This window comes from Nerophis ophidion, linkage group LG16 (genome assembly GCF_033978795.1).
Source record: "Nerophis ophidion isolate RoL-2023_Sa linkage group LG16, RoL_Noph_v1.0, whole genome shotgun sequence".
Lineage (NCBI taxonomy): Eukaryota > Metazoa > Chordata > Actinopteri > Syngnathiformes > Syngnathidae > Nerophis > Nerophis ophidion.
Genome location: NC_084626.1, coordinates 37,998,359 through 38,010,758, shown reverse-complemented (window position 1 = coordinate 38,010,758; position 12,400 = coordinate 37,998,359). Strand labels below are relative to the sequence as shown.

Here is a 12,400-nt window from a genome sequence, read left to right as displayed (position 1 = left end):
CGCGACCCCAAAAGGGAATAAGTGGTAGAAAATGGATGGATGGGATGGGCTTCTTGTAGGTTAACTCATTTGGGGTTTTAACTGTAGTTGTTTAATGTCCCCAGCAGGAGGTGCTATCACCTGTGATAAAAGATAATGTTGCATGCTTTGACTTACAGTGCAATTTTACTGCACGGCCTGGAAGTTACCTTACCGAGGAAAGGCACACCAAAAGAAAAAAATAAGAAAAAAGATTAACACATATATATATATATATATATATATATATATATATATATATATATATATATATATATATATATATATACATATATAAATAATCTGTCGGCTAGGAGAGAAATGGCGACATGTGGTGAGCAGGTCATTGAATAAATATGGCTGAAACGTTATATTGTAACTGGAATGGGTAATTTTGTGTGAACCCTAGCCACATAGAAGCTAGTAATAAAGTATATGACTCCAAGGTACATGCCTGCAAAAATGAGCTAAAAAAGCTGGATTGCTAATGTAGGCTGACCATATTCTGAAATCCTAAAAAGAGGACACATGCGTGCCAAGGCGGGCAGCACGCCAAGGCCGGGAGTAGGTGAAAATTTGCTTTACTCGAACTTGCTTTATAAATAATATACTTATTTAAATAGAGCTGTTGACTGCTGTGTTGGCGCTAGGGATTTTTAAAATGGGGTCCCAGGGACCCCATCAAGTCATAAAAATGGGGCCCCACAGTACATTTTTGGGGTCCCACTTTTTTGTAAGCGTTTTGAAAACAAATGATAAACTTATTCATTATCCTGTTGTATCTCACATTCTATATCGTGTTTTGGAAAAAGGTTGTCATAAACGTTATTTAATTCATTAAAAAATAATAATAAAAAAATGTGTATACATATGTAAATGTATTCAGTTATAAACATTTAATCACTTTCTTCTTTCCTTCATGGATGTAAACTTTGCCGCTGCTGGTAGTTTTTATTTAATAAGTTGTATTTATTTCAGTATAAAAGTGTAAAAAGTGTTTTGCTTGGGTCATGAAATGATGATAATGTCGTTCCAGGCAATACATACATTTTATATTTAACGCTTAAATCTCTGGAGTCTACATCCACTTCACATCCATCCCTCATTTCAAAATGTTTTAGTTATTTTATGTTGTTTTTTTGTTTGTTTGTTTTCCGCCCTTTTTTGTCAAACAAAAATATGTTTTTAATGGCAAACACGCAAAATATGCAAAATCTTCCACCAACAATATTTTTCTTAGTGGAATATTTGATGTGAAGTAATGGGAACCTTGGATAGGTCAATAATTCATAAGAACATTGATTTTGATTCAATATTATGTTTTGAGCAATGACAGTTTGAAAGAAAAAAACAGCTTTGTTTTATTAGTCAACATTGCAACTTTTTCTAAATAACATTTCACCTTTGTTATGTTTTAGTTTATTTTAATAGTGTTTTTAGAATGTGCCATGGGCCTTTAAAACATTAGCTGTGGGCCGAAAATGGTTTCTTTGGCACACTTTTGACACCCCTGCTATAGGTTTATCATAAAACACAGTGACCATCTCTGCTTCAGTAAACAATGACAGTGATGACATCACTGTCAGCGATGCTACCTTGTCAGCCACTTCTTCAAAAGACTCCTTTTCAACACTCCTCGCACATTAACACTTCAAAAGGCAAACAAGTGCCCTGTTTTTTGACCTGCAAAGTATGTTTTTGAGGTGAAGGAGTCTACTCGGGTGCTGGTTAGCTTGAAGCTAACAGCTAGCCTGTCTCCATCCTCGAGCGATGTGGATCCAGCGGGAGATAAAAGTGAACTTTTCATGGACTCACAAATACTAAACTAACTCATTTACTGGAGTTAAAAATGTTGACATTACACTCACCTTAGTGTTTACCAAGAAGTCTATTTCCTTTTCCCGGCAAAACTCGAACCAACACGTCTTGTCAATAGCGTCACTTCCCTAACTTCCCTCGGAAGTCCCGCCCCCCAGCCAAAGCAATTGGCTAACACCCTGTAACCAGCCGCTACAATATTTACAGCTAGAGTTCACCAACTCGAGTATTTCACATAAATTTTTATATATATATATATATATATATATATACATATATATATATATATATATATATATATATATATATATATATATATATATATATATATATATATATATATATATATATATATATATATATATATACACATATATACGGTAACTTAACCCTGGACCTACATTGAAAATACACGCAACCCTAATTCAAAATGCCGGACATTTGACGCATTTAAAAAAAAAAAACGCCCGGACACCCCCGCAAAAAAGGACATGTATGGCGAAAAGAGGACGTACGGTCAGCCTAGCTAATGTTAATATGCTAAATTAGCATGCTAAAATAGATTGACTGATTGATTGAAACTTGTATTAGTAGATTGCACAGTACAGTACATATTCTGTACAATTGACCACTAAATGGTAACACCCGAATTTTCAACTTATTTAAGTCGGGGTCCACGTAAATCAATTCATGGTAAGTCGGGGTCCACGTTAGCATAATATAACAACCAAATCATATGACTGTGATGTGCATACCTGCCAAATGAACAAAAATAAGCTAGCATGCTAATATTAACATGCTAACAGTTAACGTGACAACTAGCATATTATTTGACTCTGTGAAGTATACCTGTAAAATTAGCTTTGATAAGCTAACGTGTCTGCAATGAGGTGGCGACTTGTCCAGGCTGTACACCGCCTTCTGCCCGATTGTAGCTAGGATAGGCACCACTGACCCCAAAAGGAATAAGAGGTAGAAAATGGATGTTAACATTAGCATGCTAACAGTTAACTTGTGTCACGTACCATATGACTCTGATGCGTATATATGCAAATTAGCTTATAAAGCACACATGCGCTAACAGTAATATGTCTGAAATACCAAATGATTGGACTCTAAATCAGTATTCCTGTCAAATTAGCTAAAAAGATAGCATACTAGTGTTAGCATGCTAACAGTAACATATGTCAAGTACTAAATTATATCACTCTGAGCTGTATACCAGTAGATAAAACAGTTAACATGCTAACAGTAACATGTGATAACACGATCCTGTGGTGTATACCAGTACCTGAAAAAGTTAGTATTCCAAGGTTAACATGCTAACAGTGAAAACTTCCAAACCATATGACTCTGATGTGTATACCTGTAGAAATTAGCTAAAATAAAGCAACTATGCTAACAGGTAACATGGGTGAAGTAGAAAAATATATGACTCTGTGAATACATGTACAAATGTACTAAAAAGCTAAAAGTTACTAACATGCCAACTTTAGCATGCTACCAGTTAACATAGTTGATGTGTCAAAATTAACATAGTTAATGTGTCAAAATTAAGTAGGAAAATGTAGCTAGGATGCCAATAGTTAACAGTTACTAACATCATGTTAAGAGTTAAAGGTGCCATATGTAATCATTTCATGTCAAGCCATATGGCCCTGATATTTTAAAAGGTTAACAGTTAACACACTATATTGCCAAAAATATTTGGCTACCCATTCCAAATGACGAGAATCAGGTGTACTAATCACTCGGCCCGGTGTGCAAAATCAAGCACTTAGACATGGAGACTGTTTCTACAAACATTTGTGAAAGAATGGGCCGCTCTCAGTGATTTCCAGCGTGGAACTGTCAAAGGATGCCACCAGTGCAACAAATCCAGTTGTGAAATGTACTCACTCTTAAATATTCCAAAGTCAACTTAATCATAAAAAAGTGAAGAGTTTGGGAACAACAGCAACTCAGCCACCAAGTGGTAGGCCATGTAAACTGACAGAGAGGGGTCAGTGGATGCTGAAGCGCATAGTGCAAAGGCTTTCTGCACAGTCACTTGCTACAGAGCTCCTAACTTCATCTGACCTTCCAATTAGCCCACGTACAGTACGCAGAGAGCTTTATGGAATGGGTTTCCATGGCCGAGCAGCTAAATCTAAGTCATACATCGCAAAGTCCAATGCAAAGCGTGGGATGCAGTGGTGTAAATCACGTCGCCACTGGACTCTAGAGTCGTGGAGACGCCTTCTCTGGAGTGATGAATCACACTTTTCTATCTGGCAATCTGATGGACGAGTCTGGGTTTGGAGGTTGCCAAGAGAACACAATTGTTTCTAGATTATCACAAAAAAAAATTTTTATTATTGCTTTCATCCTCTCCACGGTTCTCATAGTTATCATTGTCACCGACGTCCCACTGGGTGTGAGTTTTCCTTGCCTTTATGAGGGCCTACCGAGGATGTCGTAGTGGTTTGTGTTGTGGTTTGTGCAGCCCTTTGAGACACTAGTGATTTAGGGCTATATAAGTAAACATTGATTGATTGATTGATATTACATTGTGTTCCTGACAAGAAGACAAAAGGCTGTCTTTGAAATCAACCAAGAAGAAGGCTTGTAAAACTTCACTGGGATTTCAAAGCGGACAGATGACAGGATATGCCCAACTTTCAGAGGAATTCTTTTTGAAGTATTTTAAAAACTATTTTTAACTATTTTATGGGACTCGCTTTGAAGTATTTTATGGAACTCTTTTTGAACTATTTTATGGAAATCTCTTTGAACTATTTCTATGGAACTGTCTTCGAACTATTTTATGGGACTCTTTTTGAACTATTTGACAAACTCTCTTCGAACTGTTCGGTAACCGAAAGTAACGCTGTTTACGACCCATTTCGCTCAGGAAGCAGTTGTGGGAAGGAGGGGGGAGAATGTCAAATAAAGAAGGAGGAGTACAATTTGGGGGCAGAGTATGGTGAAAGACTGTACAGAGAGTACAGTGGCCATGTCTCTCCTCAGATCTGAGTCCAAATTTAATTCTGTCTTTGTTTGATTCTTTGCCTTTTGTCTTGCTTAATAGATGTCATCAGTGTTTGAACCTGACAACGCTACATTTCGGACTGCATCGTGCCGAACGTGAAATTTGGTGGAGGAGGAATTATGGTGGGTTTTTTTTTTTCAGGAGTTGGGCTTGGACAATTCCATGGGATGGCACTTCAAGTTCATATGTGAGTAAAGGCAGGTGGTCAAATACTTTTGGCAATATAGTGTGTGTCAAGTACCAAATTATATGACTCTGGAGGTATATACAGTACCGGTAAATTTGCACAAAAAAAAACAAAAAACTGACACACTAGTGTTAGCATGCATCACGAAAATGCATTTTAGCATTCACACAATGATATGAATGGCCAGTAAACACACCTAGATCACTACGAGGTAAAGTATCATAATAATCCCCTCAATTCCCCCCAAAAATTATTTACTCGCTGGAATATAAAGAAAAAATAACATACATCTGTAAACGTGGATGCATATGCAAAAGTACATTATATTTATCTGTACAGTAAATCTATTTATTTATATCTGCACCTTATTGCTTTTATCTTGCACTAAAACAAGCTCATGCAACATTTCTTTCTTATCTGTACTGTAAAGTTCAAATTGGAATGACAATAAAGAAAGTCTGAGTCTAAGTCTAGAAGATGTTTGCAAGCACTTGCACTCCTATTAGCGGGCCCAGATGGGCCTGCAGCTGTGACTGCATGGTTACATAACAACATGCTGGCCCTGCTGCACTACCCAATCACACCTGTTGCATCACCGCGCCACTCCTGGAACACACGAAGAAGGCTTTTTCCACAGGAAAAAAAAATACTTTATTCATACATGTATATCAACATTTATAGACAAAATATGTACAAACAGCAATCATCTTCCACGTAGGTCCCAAAATATAAGATATCAAGTACCTCTCTCTGTAGAAAAAACTAATCCTCTGTGGTAAAACTTTTACATTCACGTTTCTCTTCCTCCTCGACTCGCCCGCGCTGAACACGGGATCAACGCGACCGAGCTCCTTTCACATGTCAAAAAGGCAACGGCAAGAACAAACGCCAGGTTTGACTTGAGCGGAAACATGTTTGAATACCCAAGACCAGGCCCAGCACAGAATGTACGCGTGCACACATGGCGCATGGACAAGGTATCAAAAATAGAAATGTACAAGAAGTCTATGCACAATAATTACATTAAAACCCATCTCAGCTTGGGAACGGCTGACTTCTCATTCTGCACGGTCATCATGTTTTTTTTTTTGAAGTGACGATGATGACGAAGAACACTAGGCATCAAAATTTGGGTGAATTTCTAACATTTGGTTTGACTTTTTAATCGTATAAAAAAATGGCATGTCCTTTTTTCCCCTCCACAAAAGCTACGAGTGAAATTCGTCAGTGTTGGGTGTTTTTTTTTTTCTGTCAACAGCAGCAACGTCTTTCTTTACATTCAAGCAAGTGTGTGTGTGTTCTTGTATTTCTACCCTCCTTGAGTCATCAATTAGGGAAAGTATAAGAGGACCGGTGAACAAGTTAGGACCGAAATCATGGTCCCAATACGGAAAACTATAGCATCTAACAGAGAATCTATCAAACTGCTTGTGTGTCGGTTTTAAAAGTGCTCCCCCTCTGGTCAGCATATGTAATAACACGTGTGTGTGTGAGAAATTTAAAGTTGCCTTCCTTTGGCCCAAATTAATAAAAAACATAAAATAAATTTGTATAGCGAGACATACTGTAATAACTTGAAGTAAATAATGACGATTAAAAACCAATTACAAACAAAGAATTAAAAAAAAGCAGTCTTTTTCTCACAATGTGTCAACTTTTTTCTTATAAAATTGTTTCTGTAATATTGCAATGTTTTCTCATCAAACTATTACTTTTTGATGCAAAATGGTGACATTTTTCATATAAAATTCTGACTTTTGTCACGACATTGCCAATTGTTTTGTGGTTCTTGTAAAATAGTGACATTTAGAGTAAAATGATGACTGTCATAATTTTGCCAATTAAAACTTCCGATTTTTATTATAGTATTGGCAAAATGTTAAAGTTTCCTTATAAAATTGTCACTTTTATCGAGTAAAATCACGACTCTTTTCATAGTTTCCAACATTTTAAGCTTTTCTTGTAAAATCGCGACTGTTATTGAGTAAAATTCCAACTTTTATCGTAACATGGCACAAATGTTCAGTTTTTCTTGTAAAATTCTGACTAGTGTTGAGTAAAATTAGGACTTTTATTATAATACTGCCAAAATTTTAAGTTTTTCTTGTGAAATTCCAACTAATTTTTCACAACAAGCTTTCTTATATTTGCACAGTATGTATATATTATTAATGTTGTAAATACAAATCTTTATATATCTAGAAAGGGTGGTGCTAAAGAGGTATTTTTCGGAGGTCTCGAGAAGGTAACAAATACAAGAGTGTGTGTGTGTGTGTGTGTGTGTGTGTGTGTGTGTGTGTGGAGCAAGGTCCATTTGACATTCAACTGTTCAGACGCCGGTACTCCAGTTCCTCGCTTGATGCTTTCTACATTCCGGGATGAAGAGCGAAGTGATGGATGCACTTCAGGACGGAGTGTTTTTAGTCTTTGGTCTCCAGGTTGAGGGGCGGTACCTGTTTGAGCGCCTGAAGGAGGGCGGGGGAGTCCATGGGCGTCTGGATTACGGCCGGGGCTGGAGAGCTTCCCCTGGGAGAGGCAGCTGATGGGGGCGGCCTGTCGTCAAGGGCGGCGCTGGCGGAGCCCCCGATGCCCGTGTACATCATGGGCAAGCTCCCGGGGTACCAGCATTTCTCCAGCATGGGCAGGTAGGCGGCGGCGGAGGGCGGGATGAGGTAAAATGGCATGCAGAGGGGATGCGGGGGCGGTGGCGGATGGTTGGGGGACACGCTCATGTAGCTGCCGTAGCCGCTGGAGGAGGAGGACGACTCGCCGCCCGAGAGCAGCTCGTCCTCGGACGACTCCGCCCGGGCTCGCTTGTGCCGCGGCTCGTCGTCTTCCCGCTTGACGCCGGAGCTCTGCCTCTCAGCGCCGCGCTTCATTAGCTTGCCCTCCTGGCCGTAGTAGTCCGGCCGCCTCTGAGGGGCGCCGCACTCGTTCTTCTCCAGCTCGCCACCATAGCCGCTGTCCGTATCCGTGTCGCTGCCGCTCTGCTCGCTGCTCAGAGAAGCGTGCGCCCGCTGGATGACGGGTACCCTCCCGTAGCCCTCGCTGGGTTTCGGTGGCGAGCTGGCGGGCGCCTCCTTGTAGGTTTGGTGCTGGCTGTAAGCGGGGGTCTCCTGGGGTGAAGGGCTGGTGGGTGAACGGGGGCGCTTTGGACTCTGTTGGAGCACATCGGCGGCCAACTTATGAAGGTGGTTGATGACGTGGGACGACGCAAAATCGCCGTTACTCTCGCGACTTGCAAGATACTGGAGGATCTCCTTGGCGCACATGTGGAAGCCGGAGCGGAACATCTCCTCGGACTTCTCCTGTCCGACCAGAGGCTGCTCTGTGAACGCAGCAAGAAGCTTGGTCAGCATCAGCAAGTACACATGATCCAGTACACTTTACCACAGGGCTGTGCTAACCTGAAAAGTCAAAGCATGCGTTGGCCATTTTGGTGCTTTTTTATTTGGTTAAAAATAAAATAAAATATTGCAAAGTATATCATTTTTAGTTATTAGTATCAAAATGTGTTTTTTCAGATTTATGTTTACGGTTTCATTATATTTAAAAAACACCCGAGATGCCCCCCCCCCCCACACACACACACACTTTACTAGCTCACAGTCTATGTATTTAGTTTTAGGTCAGTGCCTGTCAAAGTTTGTTCACCAGGTACCACCATAATGACCAACATTATAATACATATAATGTTGGTCATAGTAGGCCTAAGTATTCATTAAAAAACAAGGCGAAGGTTTTATTTACAGAGTATATTTAATAGTCTTGGCCACTGTCACATTACACACAGTTTGAACAGTAACACTGTGTTTGAATATTTAATCAAAGGGATTTTCTTTGGTGTACCACTAGATAGAGCCTGTGTACCTTACCGCAGTTTGAGAATCACTGTTTCAGGGAAACAAATTCAAACTAAATCTAAGTTGATCAATATTCATAACAGCTTTATAACAGTATTTTTATTCATTTATTTGACCTTCTCAGTGGCCCTGTGGGTAGAATGTCCGTCCTGAGATCGGTAGGTCGTGAGTTCAAACCCCCGCTGAGTCATACCAAAGACTGTAAAGTGAAGTGTGAAGTCAACTATATTTATATAGCGCTTTTCTCTAGTGACTCAAAGCACTTTACATAGTAAAACCAAATATCTAAGTTAGATTTTAACCAGTGTGAGTGGCACTGGGAGCAGGTGGGCAAAGTGTCTTGCCCAAGGACACAAACGGCAGTGACAAGGATGGCGAAAGCGGGAATCAAAACTGGAACCCTCAAGTTGCTGGCACGGCCAGTCTACCAACCGAGCTATACCGCCCCTAAAATAGATAATAAAAATGTGACCCTATTACCTCCCTGCTTCGGTTGAAATTGGGGGTAAAATCGCCAAAATGATTCTCCAGCGCGGCCACCGCTGCTGCTCACTGCTCCCCTCACCTCCCAGGGGGTGGAACAAGGGAATGGGTCAAATACAGAGGTTAATTTCACCACACTTAGGTGTGTGTGACTATCAGTGGTACTTTAACTTTAATTTTATTGTTGTTGCTGTTGGTTTTTTTTTGGTAGGGTCAAACCTCATCTTAATTTTGGTCTGAATTCTCTGCCTTACTTAAAAACATCATTCTAACCACAGAAAACTATTTTTTTTATTTGTTTTTGTCCCAGCAACTTTGTCAATATTTTGAAAAATAATATGAAAAAGTTTTTTTTTTAATTTACAAACAGTTATTTTTAAAAATAAACAAAATGTTTTTATTATAATATAAAAAAAATAATAATAGGAGGTGAAATTTTTTTTTTTTTTAAATACGTTTTTATTAACTGGCTGTTGAGAACCCCCCATACATTTATAGGCATCGATTTAAAGTTGCCTAAAAAAAGGAGCCACATCATCATGTGACATGTTGAAAAACAAAGTAATACCCCACCCTCATGTCTACCAAAAGACATGACAATAAAGGCCCCTATAAAAACGACGGCTAAAAATACACGTTGGGGCTTACCGATATCCATGCCGCTCTGCAGGGCCAGGATCTTCTGCTGCTGCTGCTCCAGCAGCGTGCTGAGCGTCTTCACGTGCTTCAGCGTGAGCTCCAAAACCACCGCCTTCTCCAGATGACCCAAAGTCTGCAGGGGACAACACAGCATGTTAGATAACAGTTTGGGGAAAGGGGGGTGGGGGGTGGGTTGTGGACATAAATTGTATCAGTCTGAATGTGTCATGTGATGAACAGGTGACCAACCAAGAAATCAGCTAAAATAAGACCCTTATGGACGCATAGTTATATATATTATTTTAAATTCACTTTAAGAAGCACATTTTAGTTGTGGCGCACAGCATCTCTATATTCCTTAAAAACCGCTCTAAAACAACACCTCCAGGCAACTTCAACCCTTTACTAAAACCCTCCTCCATTCACATGCCATGTCCCCGGATTATAAATAACCTAATGTAAATAATCAATGTTTTTCTAATGTATATACTTGTTCTTATACTATCTGAACTCACTATGTTCTCTGCTGGCTGTACATATCCTACTAAGTAAGACCTACACTGTTTCAATGTCCATTTCTCTGTTGATGCAATTGTTGATGACTGAAGTACTGATATCAACCAAAGCTCCTCATCCCACTCCCTGGATTGTCAATAATATAAATAATTAAATGTATATACTATGATGATTAACCTGTGTGATGACTGTATTATGCTGATAGTATATATTTGTACCATGAATTGATTAACGTGGACCCCGACTTAAAGTTGAAAAACTTATTTGGGTGTTACCATTTAGTGGTCAATTGTACGGAATATGTACCATATTTTTCGGAGTATAAGTCGCACCTGCCGAAAATGCATAATAAAGAAGGAAAAAAACATATATAAGTCGCACTGGAGTATAAGTCACATTTTTGGGGGAAATTTATTTGATAAAACCCAACAACAAGAATAGACATTTGAAAGGCAATTTAAAATAAATAAAAAATTATGAACAACAGGCTGAATAAGCGTTATATGACGCATAAATAACCAACTGAGAAGGTGCCTGGTATGTTAACGTAACATATTATGGTAAGAGTCATTCAAATAACTATAACATATAGAACATGCTATACGTACAATAAAAGAATCAATCAATCAAATAAAAAAAATAGAAAAAGGCTGCAATGTCAGTGTTCATCCACTAGATGGCGCGCTTTAGCTGAATGACTCCCACAAGTGGGCAAAAAAAAAAAAGAAGCAAACTTACTGTAAGTTTGAGGTGTTCGGGAAGTAAATCCTTCAATTGAGCGATGCACTCGTTTATCCGATCTCGTCTTTTCTTCTCGATGAGCCGATGAGGAAGCTTGTACGTATCCTGTAAAAAAAAAAAAAAGGTTTGTCACGGCTGGAATTGGGTCGACATTTCCCCCTTGAAGGAGGAAAAATTTCCGCCATAAAAAAAAAAAAAAAAAGCTTACCTTGCTTTCCTCGCCTCGTTTCATTCCACGCCGGGGTTTGTACGCGTACATGGGGAAGTCCATGCTGCAGAAAAAAAAATAGGATTAAAAAGAGAAAAAAGCATTTGTTGTTTCTGTTGTCGGAGTCGAACATACCTGTGCATGTCCGGTAGGTCGCTGTGATGTTTGGACAGTGGAGGAGGTTGCCCGCTTGGAATTCGCTCCATACTTAAAGGGGCTAAATGTAGTTTAGTAAGTGTGAGGGGGCAAAGTTACCCAAAAAGTATATCCCTTCAATAACAAAAATCCGTCAAGCCCGGAAATTCAGCGTTTCATTATATTGCGGCGACCCAGGAAGAGAGAGACTTCGAGGAGGACTAAAGTGTCTGCAGTCTGTCCGCTCAGTCTGACCCAGCGCCGTCACATGAGGCTCACGTGTCGAGCGGCGCTGTCTTCTCCGCGAGAGGCTCCGCCCCTTCTCCCCGGACGCGGCGTCTGATTGGTCGGAGGGCCTTGACGTCAACGACGGCAGGGCGGGGCCAGGCCGATCCCGTGTACCACCACGCTGAAGTGTGTGGCAACACGGCCGGGAAAACCACGGCGCATGAAACGTGCCTGCAGGACCAAGCCGTACAAGGAGTGTGACGGAGGCTTTATCCGCGCGGAAACATTCCCCGCACTACGTTCAACGCCAAATACACCCGATTGTGCCTTTTTAAATCTAAAAAAATATTTGTTTTCATCCAAAACATTTTTTTTTTAAATTCCAAAACAATCTTTTTTGGATGATTTTAAGTTGTTATATAATAAATAATAAGGAGGCGATCATTAATATCGCCATTAAATGAAATAATGTTAATCCCACGTGCAGACACGTGCACCCGTGCGTGGATGTTTGTTGTCAAGAGGCGGCCCGT

The 12,400-nt window shown here is 39.9% G+C and overlaps 1 protein-coding gene across 1 annotated transcript; it reads right to left on the bottom strand.

The window, feature by feature from the left end:
• Positions 1–6,239: 6,239 nt before the first annotated feature.
• On the bottom strand, positions 6,240–11,932 carry LOC133535368 (class E basic helix-loop-helix protein 40-like). Its single transcript, XM_061875149.1, has 5 exons — positions 11,640–11,932; positions 11,505–11,568; positions 11,294–11,401; positions 10,049–10,172; positions 6,240–8,382 (listed from the first exon to the last, which is right to left on the bottom strand). Exons 1-5 carry the CDS (start codon positions 11,708–11,710, stop codon positions 7,475–7,477), a joined length of 1,275 nt encoding a protein of 424 aa, XP_061731133.1. The 5' UTR covers positions 11,711–11,932; the 3' UTR covers positions 6,240–7,474.
• Positions 11,933–12,400: the final 468 nt, after the last annotated feature.

Coding starts and splice junctions, on each gene's coding strand:
- LOC133535368 (XM_061875149.1), bottom strand. CDS start 11,710: ATGGAGCGAATTCCAAGCGGGCAACCTCCTCCACTGTCCAAACATCAC. Junction 11,569..11,639: donor GACCTACCGGACATGCACAG/GTATGTTCGACT, acceptor TTTTTTCTGCAG/CATGGACTTCCCCATGTACG. Junction 8,383..10,048: donor GCAGAGCGGCATGGATATCG/GTAAGCCCCAAC, acceptor CTGCGTTCACAG/AGCAGCCTCTGGTCGGACAG.